General features: G+C 36.1%; 1 protein-coding gene across 2 annotated transcripts in view; it reads right to left on the bottom strand.

Annotated features, from left to right (window-relative positions):
- Nucleotides 1–10,250: 10,250 nt before the first annotated feature.
- The window catches only part of LMBRD2 (LMBR1 domain containing 2), an 89,774-nt gene continuing 75,405 nt past the window's right edge, over nucleotides 10,251–24,619 (bottom strand). For both annotated transcript variants that reach the window (XM_077116972.1, XM_077116973.1), the window contains one exon: nucleotides 10,251–23,939. In XM_077116972.1, coding sequence (XP_076973087.1) covers nucleotides 23,879–23,939 — 61 coding nt within the window. In that variant the 3' untranslated portion in view covers nucleotides 10,251–23,878. The remainder of the gene's footprint in view (nucleotides 23,940–24,619) is intronic.

A 24,619-nucleotide genomic window follows, 5' to 3' on the forward strand; every position in this document is an offset into this window, starting at 1 on the left:
CCTTTTCTCAATAGTTTATCTGTAGAATAACTTGGGACATATGACCTGTAGATGTTCCCACAGTCTGGATTTTGTTTTTGAGTGTATACTCAAGGTCCAGTTCAGCATGTTCTCTCCTCCTTATTTCCTGGAAATTAGCAGCTGAATTCAGAGGCTTAATGACACTCAGGTCCAGCCACTTCAGTGTCATATATTCTTTCATTAGGGAAGGCAGGTAACGTCTGGTTTCCTCCTTTTATGATTTTAATGGTTACTAATTCTTAATGTCTAGATCTTTTAATTCATTAGTGTTTTAGTTTGCTAAAGCTGCTGGGATGCAAAATACCAGATATGGATTGGGCTTAATATAGGGGATTTATTAAGTTACAAACTTATAGTTCTAAGGCTATAAAAATGTCCAAACTAAGGCATCCAGAGACAGATACATTAACTCAAGAAAGGCCAATAGCATCTGGAACACCTCTGTCAGCTGGAGAGGCACGAGGCTGGCATCTTCTGGTTTCAAACAGCTTAGCTGGGGACATTTTCTTTCTGCATTTTCAAACATCTCTACCTGTGTCAGCTCTGAGCTCTTTCCAAAATGGTTCTCTCTTAAAGGCTCCAATAAGTGGATTAAGAGCCACCTTGAATGAGCAGTCACATCTCCATGGAAATCACCTAATCAAAAGGTCCCACTGACAACTGGGTGGGCCACATATCCATGGAAACAACCTAATCAAAAGGTCCCATCAGAAAGAATAAGTCTGGCACTTTCTCCACTGGCGGCACTCCCGCCGCCATCTAGCCCTCCTCTTCCCCCTTCTCCCCCGGCGCTCCCGCCGCCATCTAGCCCTCCTCTTCCTCTTTCTCCGCCGGCGCTCCCGCTGCCATCTAGCCATCCTCTTCCTCTTTCTCCGCCAGCAGCGCTCCCGTCGCCATCTTGCCCTTCTCTTTCCCCTTCTGCTCCGGGGGTGCTCCATCCGACATCTTATCCTTCCCTTTCTCCTCCTACTCCAGCAGCTCTCCAACCACCACCGCACCCTCTTCCGCCTTCACCAGCTCCTCCACCACCATCCTCGAAAGCCTTACCATCCTAACCTTTCCTCCTCCAGAACATCTACTAGGGGAGTAGAAATGATACAGAACAGCTCCCAGAGCCACGACAGAGATCAAAAAGACAGCGTACCCCATCCTGGAACGGCTGACTGGCTGGGAGAATCCACTTCAGTGAGATCGTTGAGGGGCGCGGGCTTCCCCGGGTGGGGCGGCAAGCAGCCGGAATCCCTCCCCTCCTCCTTCCCGGGTCAGCTGGCAGAATTGGGCAGGCGGTCCCCTCAAGCCGCGGCGGCTGGCGCCCCCACCACGTGTGGCCCCCCGGACCAACTGAGAGAATTGGATTGGAAATACCCAGGCCGTGGAGAACGGTGATCGGGGGGGGGTCCCTTCCAAACATGTGACTCCCCGGTCTGGCTGGGAACAGTGCACTGCCCAGCCGCGGCGGCTGGCGCCCTTCCGCCATGCTTGGTGCCCCGGGCCGACTAGGAAATTCAGATGGGTGCTCTTCCGGGCTGCGGCGGCCAGCGACCCTCCCTGCGTTCGGATCCCCGGGCCGGCTGGCACTCTTCCAAGCTGCTTCAGCTGGCGAACCTCCCCCACGGCGAGAGTTTTCCAAAGTTAAAGGACCCACAGCACCTTTTACTGCTGGGACCCATAGACAAACGTGTGCCACGAGCGCCACCTACTGCGCAGGATAAGCAAAACAGAACCCAGAGATTTCACAGAAAAATCTTTCAACCTGTTGGGTCTAACACCCAGGGAAATCTGACTAAATGCCCAGACACCAGCAGAAGAAAACAGATCACACTCAGAAAATTGAAAATATGGCCCAGTCAAAGGAACAAACCAATAGTTCAAATGAGATACAGGAGCTGAAACAACTAATGCTGAATATACGAACAGAAATGGAAAACCTCTTCAAAAACGAAATCGATAAATTGAGGGAGGACATGAAGAAGACATGGGCTGAACAAAAAGAAGAAATAGAAAAACTGAAAAAACAAATCACAGAACTTATGGAAGTGAAGGATAAAGTGGAAAAGATGGAAAAAACAATGGATACCTACAATGATAGATTTAAAGAGACAGAAGATAGAATTAGTGATTTGGAAGATGGAACATCTGAATTCCAAAAAGAAACAGAAACTATCGGGAAAAGAATGGAAAAATTTGAACAGGGTATCAGGGAACTCAAGGACAATATGAACCGCACAAATATACGTGTTGTGGGTGTCCCAGAAGGAGAAGAGAAGGGAAAAGGAGGAGAAAAACTAATGGAAGAAATTATCACTGAAAATTTCCCAACTCTTATGAAAGACCTAAAATTACAGATTCAAGAAGTGCAGCACACCCCAAAGAGATTAGACCCAAATAGGCGTTCTCAAAGACACTTACTAGTTAGAATGTCAGAGGTCAAAGAGAAAGAGAGGATCTTGAAAGCAGCGAGAGAGAAGCAATCCATCACATACAAGGGAAACCCAATAAGACTATGTGTAGATTTCTCAGCAGAAACCATGGAAGCTAGAAGACAGTGGGATGATATATTTAAGTTACTAAAAGAGAAAAACTGCCAACCAAGACTCCTATATCCAGCAAAATTGTCCTTCAAAAATGAGGGAGAAATTAAAACATTCTCAGACAAAAAGTCACTGAGAGAATTTGTGACCAAGAGACCAGCTCTGCAAGAAATACTAAAGGGAGCACTAGAGTCAGATATGAAAAGACAGAAGAGAGTGGTATGGAGAAGAGTGTAGAAAGAAGGAAAGTCAGATATGATATATATAATACAAAAGGTAAAATGTTAGAGGAAAATATTATCCAAACAGTAATAACACTAAATGTTAATGGACTGAATTTCCCAATAAAAATACATAGAGTGGCAGAATGGATTAAAAAACAGGATCCTTCTATATGCTGTCTACAGGAAACACATCTTAGACCCAAACATAAATATAGGTTGAAAGTGAAAGGTTGGGAAAAGATATTTCATGCAAATAACAACCAGAAAAGAGCAGGAGTGGCTATACTAATATCCAACAAATTAGACTTCAAATGTAAAACAGTTAAAAGAGACAAAGAAGGGCACTATATACTAATAAAAGGAACAATTAAACAAGAAGACATAACAATCATAAATATTTACGCACCGAACCAGAATGCCCCAAAATACGTGAGGAATACACTGCAAACACTGAAAAGGGAAATAGACACATATACCATAATAGTTGGAGACTTCAATTCACCACTCTCATCAATGGACAGAACATCTAGACAGAGGATCAATAAAGAAATAGAGAATCTGAATACTACTATAAAGGAGCTAGACTTAACAGACATTTATAGGACATTACATCCCACAACAGCAGGATACACCTTTTTCTCAAGTGCTCATGGATCATTCTCAAAGATAGACCATATGCTGGGTCACAAAGCAAGTCTCAACAAATTTAAAAAGATTGAAATCATACACAACACTTTCTCGGATCATAAAGGAATGAAGTTGGAAATCAATAATAGGCAGAGTGCGAGAAAATTCACAAATACGTGGAGACTCAACAACACACTCTTAAACAATAAGTGGGTCAAAGAAGAAATTGCAAGAGAAATTAGTAAATACCTCGAGGTGAATGAAAATGAAAACACAACATATCAAAACTTATTGGACGCAGTGCTAAGGCAGTGCTAAGAGGGAAATTTATTGCCCTAAATGCCTTTATCAGAAAAGAAGAAAAGGCAAAAATTCAGGAATAAACTGTCCACTTGGAAGTACTGGAGAAAGAACAGCAAACTAATCCCAAAGCAAGCAAAAGGAAAGAAATAACAAAGATTAGAGCAGAAATAAATGAAATTGAAAACATGAAAACAATAGAGAAAATCAATAAGACCAGAAGTTGGTTCTATGAGAAAATCAACAAGATTGATGGGCCCTTAGCAAGATTGACAAAAAGAAGAAGAGAGAGGATGCAAATAAATAAGATCAGAAATGGAAGAGGAGACATAACTACTGACCTCACAGAAATAAAGGAGGTAATAACAGGATACTATGAACAACTTTACACTAATAAATACAACAATTTAGATGAAATGGACGGGTTCCTGTAAAGACATGAATAACCAACTTTGACTCAAGAAGAAATAGATGACCTCAACAAACCAATCACAAGTAAAGAAATTGAATTAGTCATTCAAAAGCTTCCTAAAAAGAAAAGCCCAGGACCAGATGGCTTCAAATGTGAATTCTATCAAACATTCCAGAAAGAATTAGTACCAACTCTCCTCAAACTCTTCAAAAAATCGAGGTGGAGGGAAAACTACCTAATTCATTCTATGAAGCCAACATCACCCTCATACCAAAACCAGGCAAAGATATTACAAAAAAAGAAAACTATAGACCAATCTCTCTAATGAATATAGATGCAAAAATCCTCAATAAAATTCTAGCAAATCGTATCCAACAACACATTAAAAGAATTATACATCATGACCAAGTAGGATTCATCCCAGGTATGCAAGGATGGTTCAACATAAGAAAATCATTTAATGTAATACACCATATCAACAAATCAAAGCAGAAAAATCACATGATCATCTCAATTGATGCAGAGAAGGCATTTGACAAGATTCAACATCCTTTCCTGTTGAAAACACTTCAAAAGATAGGAATACAAGGGAACTTCCTTAAAATGATAGAGGGAATATATGAAAAACCCACAGCTAATATCATCCTCAATGGGGAAAAATTGAAAACTTTCCCCCTAAGATCAGGAACAAGACAAGGATGTCCACTATCACCACTATTATTCAACATTGTGTTGGAGATTCTAGCCAGAGCAATGAGACAAGAAAAAGAAATACAAGGCATCAAAATTGGAAAGGAAGAAGTAAAATTATCACTGTTTGCAGATGATATGATACTATATGTCAAAAACCTGGAAAAATCCACAACAAAACTACTAGAGCTAATAAATGAGTACAGCAAAGTAGCAGGTTACAAGATCAACATTCAAAAATCTGTAGCTTTTCTATACACTAGTAATGAACAAGCTGAGGGGGAAATCAAGAAACAAATCCCATTTACAATTGCAACTAAAAGAATAAAACACCTAGGAATAAATTTAACTAAAGAGACAAAAAACCTATATAAAGAAAACTACAAAAAATTGTTAAAAGAAATCACAGAAGACCTAAATAGATGAAAGGGCATACCGTGTTCATGCATTGGAAGACTAAATATAGTTAAGATGTCAATCCTACCTAAATTGATTTACAGATTCAATGCAATACCAATCAAAATCCCAACAACTTATTTTTCAGAAATAGAAAAACCAATAAGCAAATTTATCTGGAAGGGCATGGTGCCCCAAATTGCTAAAAACATCTTGAGGAAAAAAAACAAAGCTGGAGGTCTCGCGCTGCCCGACTTTAAGGCATATTATGAAGCCACAGTGGCAAAACAGCATGGTATTGGCATAAAGATAGATATATCGACCAATGGAATCGAATAGAGTGCTCAGATATAGACCCTCTCATCTATGGACATTTGATCTTTGATAAGGCAGTCAAGCCAACTCACCTGGGACAGAGCAGTCTCTTCAATAAATGGTGCCTAGAGAACTGGATATCCATATGCAAAAGAATGAAAGAAGATCCATATCCTACACCCTATACAAAAGTTAACTCAAAATGGATCAAAGATCTAAACATTAGGTCTAAGACCATAAAACAGTTAGAGGAAAATGTAGGGAGATATCTTATGAAACTTACAATTGGAGGCGGTTTTATGGACCTTAAACCTAAAGCAAGAGCACTGAAGAAAGAAAGAAAGAAATGGGAGCTCCTCAAAATTAAACACTTCTGTGCATCAAAGAACTTCATCAAGAAAGTAGAAAGACAGCCTACACAATGGGAGATAATATTTGGAAATGACATATCAGATAAAGGTCTAGTATCCAGAATTTATGAAGAGACTGTTCAACTCAACAACAAAAAGACAGCCAACCCAATTACAAAATGGGAAAAAGACTTGAACAGACAGCTACCAGAAGAGGAAATACAAATGGCCAAAAGGCACATGAAGAGATGCTCAATGTCCCTGGCCATTAGAGAAATGCAAATCAAAACCACAATGAGATATCATCTCACACCCACCAGAATGGCCATTATCAACTAAACAGAAAATGACAAGTGCTGGAGAGGATGCGGAGAAAGAGGCACATTTATCCACTGTTGGTGCGAATGTCAAATGGTGCAACCACTGTGGAACGCAGGTTGGCAGTTCCTCAAAAAGCTGAATATAGAATTGCCATACGACCCAGCAATACCATTGCTGGGTATCTACTCAAAGGACTTAAGGGCAAAGACACAAACAGACATTTGCACACCAATGTTTATAGCAGCATTATTTACAATTGCAAAGAGATGGAAACAGCCAAAATGTCCATCAACAGACAAGTGGCTAAACAAACTGTGGTATATACATACAATGGAATATTATGCAGCTTTAAGACAGGATAAACTTATGAAGTATGTAATAACACGGATGGACGTAGAGAACATTATGCTGAGTGAGTCTAGCCAAAAACTAAAGGACAAATACTATATGGTCCCACTGATGTGAACCGACATTCAAGAATAAACTTGAAATATGTCATTGGTAACAGAGTCCAGCAGGAGTTAGAAACAGGGTAAGATAATGGGTAATTGGAGCTGAAGGGATACAGACTGTGCAACAGGACTAGATACAAAAACTCAAAAATAGACAGCACAATAACACCTAATTGTAAAGTAATCATGTTAAAACACTGAATGAAGCTGCATCTGAGGTATAGGTTTTTTTTTTTTTTTACTATTATTAGTACTTTTATTTTTTTCTCTATATTAACATTCTATATTTTTTTCTGTTGTGTTGCTAGTTCTTCTAAACCAATGCAAATGTACTAAGAAACGATGATCATGCATCTATGTGATGATGTTAAGAATTACTGATTGCATATGTAGAATGATATGATTTCTAAATGTTGGGTTAATTTCTTTTTTCCGTTAATTAATAAAGAAAAAAAAGAAAGAATAAGTCTGGTCTCACAAGATTGAATCAGGATTGAAAGAAAATGGCTTTTTTGGGGTACGTAACGTTTTCAAACTAGCACAATTGGTGTTGCAAAATGATGATATTCTGAATCTATCATTTTTTTTTTCATTTATTAGTTTGAATACTTTCAAAATGACATGCTTCCCTTAATCTATTTTTTGGTCAAAAACCTTAGAGTCACTCTTTCTAGGTCAACAATATTAAATACTAATACAAGACTGAATAATGCTAATTTTTGTAGAACTATTTGAGGTTCTAGTTTTCATAGTATTAAACAATATAGTCTTTAACTTAACATTTAATTTTTAAATACGTAATTCCATTTAGGAAGTAAATATTTTAAGGAAATATTTGGGAATTCTTCCAGTACTCTTGACTTTGGGCTCAGGAAACAATTGATACCCATAACAATCATAATTTCATATATGCAAAATAGTGAAGAACCAAATTTCTTTGGCAAATACAGACAACAACACCAAGCACACAATTTCTCAGCTGGCACATGCTAAAAAATTCTTACATTGTTTGGGTTCCAGCTATAATTGAAAACATTGAGTTGGAAAGACACTGAACAAAGGTTCAGCATCAACATTTACACACTAAGCCATCAAACATTTAGATACAAGATCCTTGGTATCTTTGGGGCTGTTCCAGTTTGAAAGGATTATGTGCCCAGAAAAGCCATGTTTTAATCCTAATCCAACTCATGGAGGCAGCCATTTCTTTTAATCCTTATTCAGCACTGTGGTTTGGAAACTTGATTAGATTATCTCCACAGAGATGTGACTCACCCACTTGTGGGTATTAACTTTAATTAGATGGAGATATGACTCCACCCATTCCAGGTGCGACTTGATTACTTTACTGTAATCCTTTAAAAGAAGAAGCAGTTTGGAAAAAGCTTGAGAAGAAGAGAGCCACAAGAATTATGAGAGCCCATGCAGTCAGAGATTTTTGAAGATGAAGAAGGAAAACGCCCCTGGGGGAGCTTCATGAAGTGAGAACCCTGGAGAGGAAGCTAGCCGATGTCACCATGTTCACCATATGCTTTTCCAGTTGAGAGAGAAATCCTTAATGCCATTAGCCTTCTTGAACCAAAGTATCTTTCTCTGGATGCCTTACATTGGACTTCTCTATAGCCTTGCTTTAATTTGGACATTTTCAGTCTTAGAACTGTAAACTAACAACAAATTCCCCTTTTTAAAAGCTATTCTATTTCTTGTATATCACATTCTGGCAGCTAGCAAACTAGAGCAGGTGCCTTGCAAAAAGTGAGCCAAAATAATCTCTACATGTGCTGGTTATTTATCTATTAACTCTGCTACAAATCTATCTTTCTGTATTCTGCCATGTGGTGCTGAGGCCAGGATTTTGCAAACTGTTTCCCAGGCTCTTTTGCCTCTGGCTTTCTGGTAGGTTTTGCAAATAGGAGACTCCAGAGGGTGAATGGAAGGTAAAAGGATGGGAGAAGGAAGTTCCTTCTTATTTCCTGCAACTCCTTCAGCACTGCTCCAGCAGTGAAGATTTATTTCAGCTTCCAATTCCTTTTGGGTTCCCAGAACCAGCCTCAGAGCATTCACTCAGACTTACCAGCAACAACCAGTTAGTACCCTCTCCTCAAGGGTCTGAACACCAACTTCATGATGCCGTCCTTCGAAGCTCTACAATCTGATAACTGTAACCTCTCCATTTTTGTTTCCCCATGCCTGGGGTGCTGCTTTCTTCATATTTTCTCTCTGGCTGGCCTCAGAGCCAATTTGTTGCTCTTTCAACACTCTAACCCACTTGTAACCAATCCCCTCTATTACATCTCCTCTACTCAAACATCTGATTGTAGTTTTGTTTTCTTGACCAGCCCAAATACACTAACCTTGAGGAAATCTAAGCTTTAAGTATTGGTCTCAACAATCCTCAACAAATAAGCAGAAAGTTGAGTGAAATATTTCTGATATCCTAGTGTTTTGAAGGAGTGCTTTATGTATAGGATGGGAACTAAGCATCCAAGTAAGTAAATAGTAAACTCGTTTCTCTTCACTTTAGGTGTCCAGAGACCACAGAGGCTTAATGCAAGTCATGTTCTAATCTTTTGGTGGCTAAGAATCATTTTTGAAGCTCAAAATATATTAAAAAATTAATTGTAATATGTGAATTTCCTTATCTCAAGGATGGAAAGATATTTGAGTGGAGGATGAAAATAGAAAAAGCCAAAGAAGTATATCAGGTATGTTTCATTGTCAGGGAGAAAAAAGGAAACCAACTAAGCCATCATTGAGAGAAAGTCTATCTATGCAAGACTTGTGAGTGGCATAATCAGAAATAGCCAGCCAATCAAGGGAAGGCCTCAGGATTCTATAAGAATTGGGTGCTCACAAGGCCTCACACTCTAAAAATGAGACAGACTGGTCAGAAGCACAATCAGTTGCCTGCAGAACCTGTCAGCTAGGGTAGGGAGATAGTTCTATAATTAGGCTGACAGACCATTAATTCCTTTTCCTTCCTGCTTCCAGTGAGCAAGGTAGGATCACTTGAATTCCAACTCCTTACACTTAACACAAAGTTCCACTATCAGACAACTTTTGCTTGGTTTCTCAGAGGGAAGAAAAACCACCTCAACATTGGGTCAGTAGACTTGCCAGCTGGAAGGTGTAAAGGTACAGTTCTATCTGAATGTTAGTCCTCGTGTAATTGATTATGCACACATACACAAACACACAAACTCAAAAGCCAGGCAATATCTATGCTTCTTTGCATCTTCTTATTCTGAAAAGTTGAGTGAATGTTTAGATGTAGTTTGGGAAAGGCCCTATTAAAGTCCAAGACGAGGCCTAAACCAATTTCCTCTCCACCTGAGTTGAGGTCAAAAAGAGCAGGGGAACTTTAAACAGATCTACACTTTTAGTTTACTGTTATTTTTATTGACAACACCGAAAAAAGGGGCACAGGAGTGCAATTGCTCAGATTTAAGAACTCTGAAGATCCATGTTTTGATAGATTTTATGTTTCATTGAGAGAACCTAGTATATTTGTAAAAAGAAAGTTTTTATTTGTGCAATTATTATTTAAAAAACTCTGACCAAGAATAAAAAAACAAACTGACCTAAATAAATACCATTGTAACTATGAATTGTTCCAAAAATGTCAAAATTGTGTCTGTGGCCCATACCAGTTTTAATTACAAATACTTGGAACATTTATCTTCAGTCTTAACATTTATTTTTAAAAATTAAGTTTCAGTTAACACCTTGATCAAAATCAACTTAAACAATAAGTTCCCCTTGAACTCATCACAGCGATATACAGGGTAAAGCATCATGTTCTTACTGGACATGAACTCTCTGGCATATGATTTTTGCAAAAGGAGAGGTCAAGAGATATAAATATGACTACTTACATTACTTTTTTCATACTATTCCACATTATAGCTTCTGTGTCCCCTTTTAGCCCTTTTATTCAGAAAATACTTAATGCAAGGCATAGTTAGGCTTTAGAGATATAGAGATGAATTAGAAATGTCTAAATATAAGCAAAGAGCTATATATTTTTCTTTAGCTGGAGGCAATGTGTCAGAGACTCAAAATTTCTTCTTTTATTCAAATTTAATTTTTACTGATATATATTATATTCACATACCACGTACCCAAAGTTTACAATCAGTGGTTCATAATATCATCATATAGCTGTGCATTTATCATAACAATATAATTTTCTTTTTGTGAAAAATAGCATATTTACAAAAAAGCAATAAATTTCAAACCTATCACAATTAATTGTAGAACAGATTTCAGAGTTTGGTATGGGTTACAATTCCACAATTTTAGGGTTTTACTTTTAGCTGCTCTAAGATACTGGGGACTAGAAAAAATATCAATATGATTCAACCATCATACTCAGTAGTTAAACCCTATCTTCTCTATATAATTCCACCATCAACTTTGATCTTTTTCCCACTATTTAGGTATATTTGGGCTATGCCCATTCTTACGTTTTCATGTTGGAAGGGGCTGTCAATAATATGGGATAGGGGGATGGAATTAGTTGATGTTCTGGAGAGGCTGGCCCCTCTGTATTTCAGGACTTATCTGGTCTGGGGACTCATCTGGTGATTGTAGGTTTCTGGAAAGTTACCCTAGTGCATGGAACATTTGTAAAATCTTATATAGCTCCCTAGTTGTTCTTTAGGATTGGCTGGGATGGTTTTGGTTGAGGGTTGGCAAGTTATGATAGGTAGCAATGTCTAACTGAAGCATGCATAAGAGTGACCTCCAGAGTAGCCTCTTTACTCTATTTGAACTCTCTCAATCACTGATACCTTATTTATTATACTTCTTTTCCCTCTTTTGGTCAGGATAGCATTGTAGATTCTATAGTGCCAGGGCCAGGCTCATCCCTGGAGTCATCTCCCACACCGCCAGGGAGACTTTCACCTCTGGATGCCATGTCTCATGCAGTGGGAAGGCAATGATTTCAGTTGCAGAGTTGTGCTTAGAGAGAGAAAGGCCACATCTGAGCAATAAAAGAGGTCCTCTAGAAGTAACTCTTAGGCATACTTATAGGTAGGCTAAGCTTCTCCACTACATATATAAACTTCACAAGAGTAAGCATCAGAATCAAGGTCTTGGCCTATTGAGTTGAATGTCCCTAATGTTTGACACAGAATCAGGGGTTTCCCCAGTGGTAAAATTTAATAGTTCCATATATTCTCTCCCACCTCTCAAGGGACTTTGCCAATACTGTGTTTTCTTTTTGGTGAATTGTCCCTTTTATTAATATATAGTGTCCTTCTTTGTCTCTTATGATGTCTTCTACATTTAAAGTCTATTTTGTCCAATATTAGTATAGCTACTCCTGCCTTCCTTTGGTTACAACTTGTGTGGAACATCTTTTTCCATCCTTTCACTTTCAATCTATTTGTATCTTGTGTCTAAGATGAGTCTCTTGTAAACAGCATATATGTGGATTATATTTCTTAATCAATTCTGCCAATCTATTTTTAATTGGCAAGTTTAGTCCATTAACATTCAAAGTTATTACTGAAAAGGCATTTATTGAATCCACCATATTGTCTTTTGGATTTTATTTGTAAGATTTATATATTCTTTTCCCTCTTTCTCTTTTTATCCTTTAAGTTATCCTTACTGCTACTCTTCAATTCTGTGCCTTCCTCCAGATCTCCCTCTCCTGTCTCTTTTTTTCAACTGGCAGAACTTCCTTTAGTATTTCTTGTAGAGCCATTCCCTTGTTGACAAATTCTTTCAGGACTTGTCTGTGAAAATTTTAATCTTTCCCTCAGTTATGAAGAACAATTTGTCTGGGTACAGAATTCTTGACTGGAAGTTTTTCTTTCAGGATCTTAAATATATCATACCACTGTCTTCTGCCCTCCATAGTGCCAGTCGAATAGTCTGAAGTCAGTCTTATGTGGTTACTCTGTATGGAATAGACTGTTTTTCTCTTGCTGCTTTCAGGATTTTCTGCTTCTCTTCAACATCTGACAGACTGATTAGTATGTGCTTAGGGAAGGTCTATTTGGATTTATTCTATTGGGAGTTCATTGAGATTCTTTGACTTGCATATTTGTGTGCTTTATATGGGCTGGGAATTTCCATTATATTCTTAACTAATCTTCCTAGCCCTTTACTCTTCTCTTCTCCTTCTGGGACACCAATGATACTTGTAATTATGTACTTTGTTTTGTCCATCATTTCCCTGAAATCTAATTCAAAATTTTTCATCTTTTTTTGCTATTTGCTGTTTTGAGTGTTCGAAATCAGTTGTCCTGTCCTCTAGTTTGCTTACTCTTTCTTTTGTCTCTTCAAACCCGTTGTTGCATGTCTCTAGTATGTTTCTTATTTGGTCTACCACATCCTTAATCCCTGTAATATCTGCTATTTTTCTGTGTATTCTTTCAAATTCCTTTTTATGCTCTTCTAGTGTCTTCTTGATCTCCTTTATGTCATTAGCCATCCCATTTATTTTATTTAGTAGAGTTATATGAACATCTTTGATTAGTTGTTCCAATGTCTGTGTCTCCTCTGGTGTTTTAATTTGGTCACTAGGCTGGACTATATCTGTCTTCATAATGATATGCTTAGTAATCCTCTGCTGTCTTTGTGGCATGCAAATATCTTGATTGGCTTACTTTGGAAGTTATTTCCTTCAGTAGTCTAAAGCCTTGTATTTGTGGGATGGATGTGGAGCAGTATGCAGGGTGTGGGGCAGGGCACAACAGTGCAGTGATGAGTTGCAGCTCAGGTATAGGCACAGGTTGGGGATGCTACACTGTTGCTTGTGAGTGTGGGTACCCAATGGTGGGGAGGATGTGACTGTGCAGGTGCACAGGCTTTTTGGGTGGGGCCCTGGTATGCACTGGTCTAGGGCACAGGGCCCTTTATGCGCATGTGCAGAGCTCAGGGCAGCGGGTCAGCGTTGTGCCTACATGGGCTGGGGGTGAATGTCCAATACTTTTTTATTATCTGTTTAATACACTCTGGAATGTATCCAGGCATTATGTTAAACTATACAGGATTAACGGGTCTCATTCTTATTCTGGGTTCCCTGTGTTTGGATTATTTAAATGACTCATCCAGACAGGTTCAGTTAGATTATGTGCTACAAAAAATTTTGGTTCTGGACAAACAAACAAACAAAAAAACCCTTTCTTCCTTTGGTCTCAAAGAGTAGATGATTTTCTAAAATATAGAGAATGTCTACCTTGCTTTTGTATTCTGAATTACTTAATCCCAACCTGATCAGCTTCATTCTCATCTCTTAGTACCTGTTTATACATATATAAAACAGCCTCTCAAAATTCAGAAAAAACAATTAACACTCTGAACTAAATGTGACTGCTCTAAGATCTTACAATCTAGGCCCATTTTCTTAAAAGCATTTTCTAAATGAGACTACAATATTTGCTCTTTTGTTTCTGGTTTATATTGCCTCACCAAATGTCCTACAGTTTCATACACAATGTTGCATGCCTCACAACTTTGTTCCTTTTTATAGCAGCACGATATTTGATAATATGAAGACACTACCGTTCACCAATCTACTTCTCAGTGAGTGCATCTTTCAGTCACCTCCATTCATTGGACAACATGTATAACATCCAAAGCCAACACTGCATCAAAACTCTCAATTTTAAATAATTTCATTGTTACCAAGAGAAAGATAACCAATAAACACACCCTGTGCTGGTCTGAAAGGAAGTATGCCCCCTAAGAAAAGTCATGTTTTAATATAAATCCCATTTCATAAAGGTAGAATAATCTCTATTCAATACTGTATATTTGAAACTGTAATGAGATCATCTCCCTGGTTGATGTGATTTAGTTAAGAATGGTTGTTAAACTGGATTAGGGGATGACATGTCTGCACCCATTTGAGTGGGTCTTGATTAGTTTCTGAAGTCCTATAAAAGAGGAAACATTTTGGAGAATGAGAGATTCAGAGAGAGCAACACTACAAAGCAGAGAGTCCACCAGCCAGCGACCTTTGGAGATGAAGAAGGAAGACACCTCCCGGGGAGCTTCATGAAATAGGAAGCCAGGAGAGAAAGCTAGCAGATGATGCCATGTTCGCCATGTGCCCTTCCAGCTGAGAGAGAAGCCCTGACTGTGTTCACCATGTGCCTTCTCACTTGAGAGAGAAACCCTGAACTATATCAGCCTTCTTGAACCAAGGTATCTTTCCCTGGATGGATGTCTTAGATTGGACATTTCTTTAGACTTGTTGTAATTGGGACATTTTCTCGGCCTTAGAACTGTAAACTTGCAACTTATTAAATTCCCCTTGTTAAAAGCCGTTCCATTTCTGGTATATTGCATTCCGGCAGCTAGCAAACTAGAACACACCCTCACCAAATAGAAAATCCAAACCTCTCCGTAATTCTTGGCCCTCCATCCATTATCTACCCCTGGTATTGCTTTGGTACTGTAGATGTCTTCTTGTTAAATATAGCCCATAACATGCAATAGCAGTTTTCCACCTACACCCTGAAATTATACACTCTTTGAATGAGATCCATACCTTTGCAGTAGTTCATACAAGAACTTATTTGTATTTGTAACGTTAATTTTTAGGACACATTGGTCTTAACACCCCCTTTCAATCATGTTCACCTTCAATTGGTAATATCACTTATAGACTCACTAGTGAACCATCTTCACTTCTTATCTATTCCTTTACATTTAAGTTCAACCTCATCAGCTAACCATTCACCCATCTCTAGCTTCCATGTATCTCTAGGTCCCCTATATTCTGCATTATAACCTTCTGATTTTATCTTTACCATGGTCATAAAAGTGGAATCATACAGTATCTATCCTTTTATGTCTGGCTTATTTCACTCAGCATCATATCTTCAAAGCTCATCCATCTTGCCATGTGCTTCAGGACGTCATTTAATCTTACTGCTACTTAATAGTCCATCATATATATATATACCATACTTTGTTAATCCACTTGTCTGTTAACGGGCATTTGGATTGTTTCTATCGTTTTTGAGTAATGCTGCTATGAACATCAGTGTGCAAATGTCTCTCTGTGTCACTCCTTTCAGCTCTTCTGGGTATATATTGAGTAGTGGTATTGCCAGGTCATAGGACAACTCGATATTTAGTTTTCTGAGGAACTGCCAGACTGTATTCCATAGCAGCTGTACCATTTATACATTCCCACCAGCAGTGCCTGTGTCCTAATTTCTCCACGTCTTCTCCAACATTTGTAGTTTCCCGTTTGTTTAATAGCAGCCATTCTTATAGATGTGAGGTGGTATCTCATTGTAGTCTTGATCTGCATTTTCCTTATAGCTGATGAAAATGAGCATCTCTTCATGTGCTTTATAGACACCTGTACTTACTCTTCAGAAAAATGCCTATTCATATGTTTGGTCCATTTTATAACCGGGTTGTTTGCTCTTTTGTTTTTTATTTGTATGATGTCCTAACATATATAGGATATGAAACCTTTATCTGATGTGTGATTTCCAAATATTTTCTCCCCTTGTGCGTTGGCTGCCTCTTAACCTTTTTGACAGTCTTGGGGACCAAGGCATTTGATTTTGAGGAGTTCCCATTTATCCTTCTTTTGTTGCTTGTGCTTTGGGTGTCAAGTTTAGGAAGCTACCTCCTATTACTAGGTCTTGAAGATGTTTCCCTACATTTTCTTCTAGGATCTTTATGGCATTGGTTGTTATATTTAGGTGTTTGACCCACTTTAATTTTTGTATAGGGTGTAAGGTTAAGGATCCTTTTTCATTCTTTTGGCTATTGATATTGTTCTCTAATGCCTATTTACTGAAAAGACTATTTTGTCTCACTATTTTGGATTTGAGGGCCTTGTGAAAGATCAGGTGACCACGGATTTGGTGGTCTATTTCTGCACTCTTAATTTGATTCCGTTGGTCAATACTTCTTCATGCCACTGCCATGCTGTTTTGACCACTGTGGCTTTAAAGTAAGTTTTAAAATCAGGAAGCGCTAATCCTCCCATCCCGTTCTTTTTTTTTCAGGATGCTTTTAGCTATTCAGGGTCTTCCTGATGAATTTGGCAACTAGTTTTTCCAAGTCTTCAAAGTAGGTTGTTGGAATTTTGATTGGTACTGCATTGAATCTGTAATTCAGTTTGGGTAGAAACCCATAAGCAGGGAATGTCTTTCCACCTATTTAGAGCTCTTTGATTTCTTATAGCAATGTTACGTAGTTTCTGTGTACAAGCCCCTTACATCCCTAGTTAAGTTCATTCTTAGATAACTTGATTCTTTTAGTTATTTTGAACAGTATTTTTTCCTCAATTGACTCCTCAGTTAGGTCATTGCTTGTGTATAGAAACATTACGGATTTTTGCACAATTTTATATTCCACCCTCTTGGTGAATTTATTAGCTCAAGTAATTTTGTTGTAGACTTCTCAGGATTTTTCTAGTATGTCAACTGCAAATAATGAAAATTTTACTTCTTCTTTTCCAATTTGGATGCCTTTTATTTTTTTCCTGTTTGATTGCTCTAGCTAGAACTTCTAGTATAATGTTGAATAATAGTAGTGACAGAGGGCATCCTTATCTCATTACCTATCTGAAGGGGGAAGCTTTCAGTCTTTCACCATTGAGCATGATGCTCGCCATGGGTTTTTCCTAAAACTTCTCTTTAACTGTACAGTTAAACCGTAACCTCAGTGAGTAGAGAATGTAGTAATTTTGACTAATTCTCTTTCTAATTTCTTAGTCACATACACTTGGTTTACTGATAAGGCCACCTAATATCTTCAGCTATTTAAGTGTGTATGATAGAAAGTATATCCATTTCCAGGATTTCCTATTGGCTACCTTTATTGTGGAAATAACTTTATTCTTATTTCTTAAAGACAAGAAAGTTATGTTATTTTGAAAGCTAGGTAGATTACGGGGTAGTCATACTTTCTCATCATTTTTGCCACTTCTGCCACAGTAATTTCTGAACCATAAAGCCTGGCAGAAACAAAAGGTCATTTTCTTCTAGTACTCTATAGCTTGATTATCTAGTAATTTTGACTAATTCTCTTTCTCATCAGAAAACTCTCAAAGAATAGATGCAAAAGGGTGTACAGAAGTTAATAGTTTGGTTTACCTAAATCTGGTTTAGGTATAGCTAAAATTACTTTTAATTATAAATACAAGATAAAATAATATGGAACGTAAAGTCTACGTATTTATTTCTCTTAACTTCTTGTAGTATTTGCTAATATATTTGCAAACAAAAAATGCCCAAAATTATTATAAATTTTTTTTTGTATGCTGTATAGAAGAGGTCACATTTCATTAGTTTTTTTCCATGTAAGTATCCCCTTATTGCAGTATCATTTGTTGAATTTTTGTTTGGTTGGTTGGGAAGTGCACGGGCTGGGAGTTAAACCCAGGCCTCCCACATCACAGGTGAGAATTCTACCAATGAACTACCCTTAAACCCCCTTTCATAAAAGATTTATCTCAAAGATAGTACGAAGTAAAAAGCATAAATAAATCAGCAATTTTTTCACTAACTTGTGAAAACTTTTTTTATTTCATGCAAAACTATAATTTCCCATATTTTAACAGCTAATCAAACATTTCAAAAAATTCATCACAATAAGTTAAAAATACTACAAAGTAACTGCAAGTCTAAGAGCTTGTCAAAACCAAACCGGAAGAAAATAATGCTTAGACAAGGCCAAAGATGCTAACACAATGATGGGTAGCACTCTGCAGCTTTTTCTTAATACATATTTGAAAATGTTGTGAGACTCTACAGAGAAAAATAATTAAATCTCCAACCCACTAGTCATATGAGAAAACATCTGTCACTAAATATCAGGTAGTAATCAAAGAAAAATTTGGCATCATGCACCAAAATTAACCAGTTAACATTTTTGAAAAATTATGATTAAATGCACATTTGTAAAGATTTATATCTTCTATTTTACCTAATCCACTCAATTAGATAAAGGCAAAATAACAAATACTGTAACAACACAGAAATTAGGCTTTTGGTACACTTTGCTTGCATACTGGTACACTTTGCTTGCATACTGGTACATGTGAATGTTACAGAAGAATTGTAGGAATATCTCAAATTCACACCAGATTATTCAACTTTAGAATATTGCCCTAAGGAAAAATGTCTGGGCAGAACTTATTTGAGAAAGATTTTTTCTTAGCTACTTAAAAGCAATACTACAATTAGTTTCCTATGAAAACAGTCTATAAAAATTAAATATCAGGCAGTCACAACATCAATATTAGAGCTCTTTTGTTCTTGTCAGTGTTATAATTTATAAATATATATTAGATTACAATAATTTAAAAGACAGGTTCACATATTCTCTACCTTCTAAAGTGAGAAAAATCCAAATTGTTTTCAAAATATGGACAAAAACAAATCCATTGGATTGCTTTAAAAAAAAATACAGTCTCTCCCCTACAACTTGGCATACAAAATAGGGAAGATGCTAGCCAGCATTCTTTTGAGAACTACAACACAACTGACTAGGTTAAGATTTATGTCAACAATATCAACTCTAAATGGTGTTATACATTCAGTTTAATAAATTATGACTTTACATGTCTGCCATAGTAAATTACTCTTTCTACCCTTTTGCACTAAGCACAGTAAAATTCTCCTCTTACAACAAGATTTGAGATGACGATAACTAGAAAAGAGAAGATTTTTCAGAGAAAAAAAAAAGGTAAATTCCCCCACAAGCAGTGTTAAAAATAAGGAATATGCCAATATTCTTTCTTTATTAACCAAGTCTAAGAAATTGAAAATCACAACAAGGTCTCAACGAACCTCAATGGACAAATCTTTTGAAAAACTTTTAGGAAAACCAGGCAAAGCATGGAAGGAATAAGAGATGAGGAATATTCTCACTGCTAAATAGTGGTAGCTTGAGGATGGGGCTGGACCAGTGCCTATTCTACTACGGGAGATGGATCATAGAGCCTGGTCTTCACCAGTTAGGCAGAAGATAACACTGCTTGATATTCCAAGTCTGGGGCAAGAAAAAGTCACTGAGTTGGAAAGGAGCACCAAACAGAGAGGAAATTTATATTTGGAAGGCTACCTGTAGTTCTCTTGTATTGTTCTAACCTCTCTTAAGGAAAATTCTGATAACTGTTATTAGAATTCCTTTCCATCCTTTTATTTCATAATCCAATATTTATGAAAAAAATTACACTGAAAGTAATTAATTTTGCAGACATTCTCGTCTTAGTGACCTAAAAAACAACATTCTAAGTCAGCATACTTCACATTTACATTCAGATGCAGCTTAGCTGTCTAGAAAAAATCTGTTTCACTACTTTAGGTACAATACTGCTATTTCAAGTAGTGGGAGTCATAATTAGAACTAGTTCCTTTTAATTTTAGTCATCATCAAAAACAACTGTGTCCACAAAACAAAGAAAACTCTGTCAACATATTAAAAGTCATTCTGTAAAGAGGACTCAGGAAAGAAAGAAGGTATAAAAGCCATGAGGGAGGGATGGAGGAAGAAAGGAAAGATTAAAAACCCTAAATCTGTTAACTTATTTGATATTTAATAAGAATATTAAATTTTAATATAAAAATTAAAATTCACTAAAACAATCCATTACTATTTGGAGACTTAAGTGTATTAAGATTTTTCAAGGGCATGTTTTGCCTTTTAGTGCAAATACACTTATCCTTGTGATTTTCAGGCATGATCCACACAGACCATGAGTACAACAAACCTGCATTCTTGAACAGTGTGAATTACAGCTGTGGATTTTTTCCTTTGATATGGTAATCAATAAGCTGTCAAAAACATTCTCTGAATCTATTAAAGTTAAAAAAAAAGTTTGCTACTGTAAACAAATGAAATTCCTTTGTTAGAATGCTAAAATATACTTTAAAAAAACAAATTTGATTTCCCTATTTATGTTTCAGTAAATGTCCAACTTAGATATAGAAGTGATAATCTAATGAAATAGTTTGGATACATACATCCAAGAAAAAACTCAACTAGTAGCATTTCTTTTTGAACATTTGTATTGTCAAATTTCCATCTATTCTTTATAGAGGGAAAATCTTAAATGTTCACTTTTGTGAAATTCAGACCTCTTGTGCAATGAAATTATACCAAAGTCCTTGTAATCATGGAGAACAAATTCTAATTAGGTGTGTACTTTCTTATTTTAAGAACTTTTTTTAACCAAAATGCTCTATTGTTAATAAGTTGCTGGCATAGGAAAAAAAGGAGTTAATTACAACTTATAGGTGATTCATGAAATTAAGATTATTAATTACTATTTTCTGCAATGGTTATTGTGAATTATTGGCCTACTGAATATTTACCTAACATTTACTTAGAAAAATAACTTAGAAAACTCTAATCTATTATTTATGATGTAAGAAAGACATTAAAAGGTAAGTGCCACTAATAATTCTTCAAATGTACTTTGCATGTAAAGTATATGAATTTAGTAATATTGTTTTGTAATAGATGTCATTACATTTCAATAAGCATCTCAAAACAGAAAAACTCAGTTCTCCAGCAATAAATGCTCCATCTTCAGGATCTAAATCACTGCCTTCTGAGCTACAATATACCACTGATCTCTAAAAGATCAACAGATAACCTTTCAAAGAACAGTTTATTAATTGGACCTTCCTGTATAATTGTATATAAAATTCTGTAAGACAAAACTCTGTAAAAGACGGAATATTCTGGATCAGTGAAACAAGCAAAAAAATTATTTTGGGAATAACTCAAAAGTTATAAAGGAATCAACACTTTTTGTGAAGGAATATACATACTTCAATTATAATCATAAAAAAGTTAATAATGAAGGAAAGTTCCCTTACACATCCTATGAATTTATATTAGGGCATTAAAATAACTGGTCATAAAATTAACTGGAAAATCTCTTCTCTGCTTCTAAATCTACAATAGTATCTGAGTTTCATAATGATACCTAATGAGAAGTAATATTATGCCTAAGGAAAAATTTCCCAAGTAAATCCAAAGACCAAATAATTAAAACAACACTATTTTCACAGGACTTTTGATGAATTATTCAGAGTGATTTGGGGACTTGTAAGTTTCTCTAGAATTAGAAAAAACCGGACCCCTTTCTGGGATGATCATTTCTTCATCCGACACCTTTAAGTACTTCTAAGAAAATTAGCATGGCTAGTGACTTTTTTTTTGTCTTTTAAAACTCTAATATACAAACCTCAACTCAACACCCTCACAATATTTCTGTGAGGTAGATCAAGTAGGTAGACAGCAAATATCATCTTCATTTTGCGAATGAAGAAATTGAGGCACTGAAAGGTTCTGTGATTTATCCAAGGTTTCCAATGAGTCAGTCATAAGGTTACAAACAACATTAAATATCACTGCACCTGGCCTACCGTTCTGAACCACACTTTACAGCCAACAAAAGGCTGTAAAAGTATGCATATTTAAATGAGCAGTCTCTATGACTTTCAATTCAGGAAGTAAATCTATTCATTGATAATTATAGGGATTTAAGCTCAAAGAGCATAATAAGAACTGAAGATATCAGATAATAATGATAATAACCTTTTCTTTTCAATATCTATATGGAAATGTTTCTTATAAAAATCACATGATAACACTAATTAAAGAGGAAAATAAAATTTTCAAATTTATGATTTTGGAAAAGATTATTACCTTCAAGTAAACATATAATCATATCATTAGGATGACTATATAATTCATCTTCAAATCGGGACACTTGAGAATCTAATTAGTGAGCACTATTAATTGAATAGGACACAGGTGTTAAATTGGAACTGTCCAGTCAAGCTCAAGTATTGTTATCTAATTTATCATGTATTTGTTAAGAACTCCAAATACTTTGGGGATATAAAGATTCTACAAGCATGTTATGCCCAAACATGTTTGCTTAAAATAAAACACTGGTGCTTTAAACCATATATAATACCTCCCAGGTTCGATTCCCAGCCAATGCACCCAGAAAAAAAAAGAAATCAACCAACCCAAAACAAACAAAAAACATAATACCTGACTTTGGTTTAAACCCAAACATTAAAGAAATTATTTAAAATATTAAGCACGTTTAACCATTAAGTTATTATTACACATTTCCATTCTAATTCGCTTTCTGTTTTCTATAAACTATAATTTATGTGTTAGTAATACTAATAAATGGATTCACTTTTCCCTTTGTATAATCAGATATTCTTTTTATAAAAGCATAAACAGGCACTGTTAAACATTAAGAGAATTTTGTGGGACTCTTTGGCTATATATTAAGAAAACTGTTTACCAGGAATGCTTAGGATTCTCCTTGAATAGAATGATGGACAAAAATCAACATGCTAAATAAATGATAAAGGTGTAGGTAGGCAATGGTGGCTCAGTGGCAGAGTTCTCGCCTGCCATGCCAGAGACCCAGGTTTGATTCCCGGTGCCTGCCCATGCAAAAAAAAAACAAAACAAACAAAAACAGAAAAAATGATAAAGGTGAACATTCCCTCTGAAATGAAAATCTTTTACAAAGCAATACCAAAGGCATAAAAAATTTCCAGTTACTACTAAAGACTGAAAGAATAATACATAATACCTGATTACAGTGTATATGTTCAAGATACTGACATCAATTGAAGTATAATCAATTATACATGCAATAACCTCATTATTTTGAATACAGAGTTGATAAAGAGCTTTCTAATGCATGCAATAACCTCACTAATTTGAATACAAAGTTGAAAAAGCGCTTTCTACATTCACGTATGAAAGATAAGTAAGCCTTGCTTTAAAACACGTTTTGTGAATATGGTTATTGAGATCTTCATTCAAATATTTCTTTGGGAAGAAGAGAGCTAACATATTCTTTAGAATATAAATCACAAATAAAATTGTACTATATTATTTAGTTATGACTCACAGTATTTTTAGACCTTTAAAAATGACTTCCTTGAAAAAAATTAATCTAAACCAAACTGAACTTACATGTTCTCTACGTACACTGATCTTTTATAATGAGTTAAATCCTTCCACTGTAATTAGACTTCTAAGGCAGAGAATGTAATGTAATAAATCCTGTTAGAAAAGATGATATTCTAGTCAATGAACAATACAGAAACTATTATTACTAAGATGTAATTAATTCTCAGTGCCTTTTTTGTGATCCTGACACTTTTCACCCAGAGTACAGAGTAAATTCTAGGGCACACAAGTTTCATAAAAACTGAACTGATATCTGTTATTCCACAAATTCTTTCAGATTTTAGACATCATCAAATATTCTGCTGCGAGACATTGAGAGATACCGCCCACCAGGCTGATACCTGAAAGACAGACATAAAAAAATGATCTGAGGCTTCAAAAATAAAAAAAGAGAAAGAAGAAAGTAAATATTAAAATAAAGTAGCTACATAATTTGCTAGCACTGTGAAATCTATTCAGTAGCTGAAAGCAGAAACCTACCCTCCATGGATATTATTCCAAAGGGATTTACTTAATAATAAATCAATCATCAATTATTTTAGAAACATTCCCGAGACAGTAAGGTATATCAAATGTGTATGACACACTAAAGAACTTTATTTAATAACCATTCTCCAGCTGTAGAATATAAATGGAATATTCTAGCTCTTTGCTATCTGTAGCACAGTCTTCATGAAGGTGATATTTTGCTTTTGTTTAATTATTTCCTTGTAGTGTAGTGGATAAAAGCACAGACTCTAGAATCCTGGAGTTTGAATGCCTGACTTTACCATTTACAAACTGTGTGACTTTGAGCAAGTTGCCTAGGTCCTCTGGGATTCAAATACAATTGGATTTACAACTATAAAATAAGACATTATTTTTTTTTTTTTTTTTTTTTTTTTTTTTTTAGACAGAGAAGGAAGGAAGGATGAAAGGAAGGAAGGGAGGAAGAAAGGGAAACATCTTTAAACATTTTCTTATTTTATTATATTTTGTTTGTTTGTTTGTTTTTTACATGGGCTGGGGCCGGGAATCGAAC

This window comes from Tamandua tetradactyla, chromosome 9 (assembly GCF_023851605.1).
Source record: "Tamandua tetradactyla isolate mTamTet1 chromosome 9, mTamTet1.pri, whole genome shotgun sequence".
NCBI lineage: Eukaryota > Metazoa > Chordata > Mammalia > Pilosa > Myrmecophagidae > Tamandua > Tamandua tetradactyla.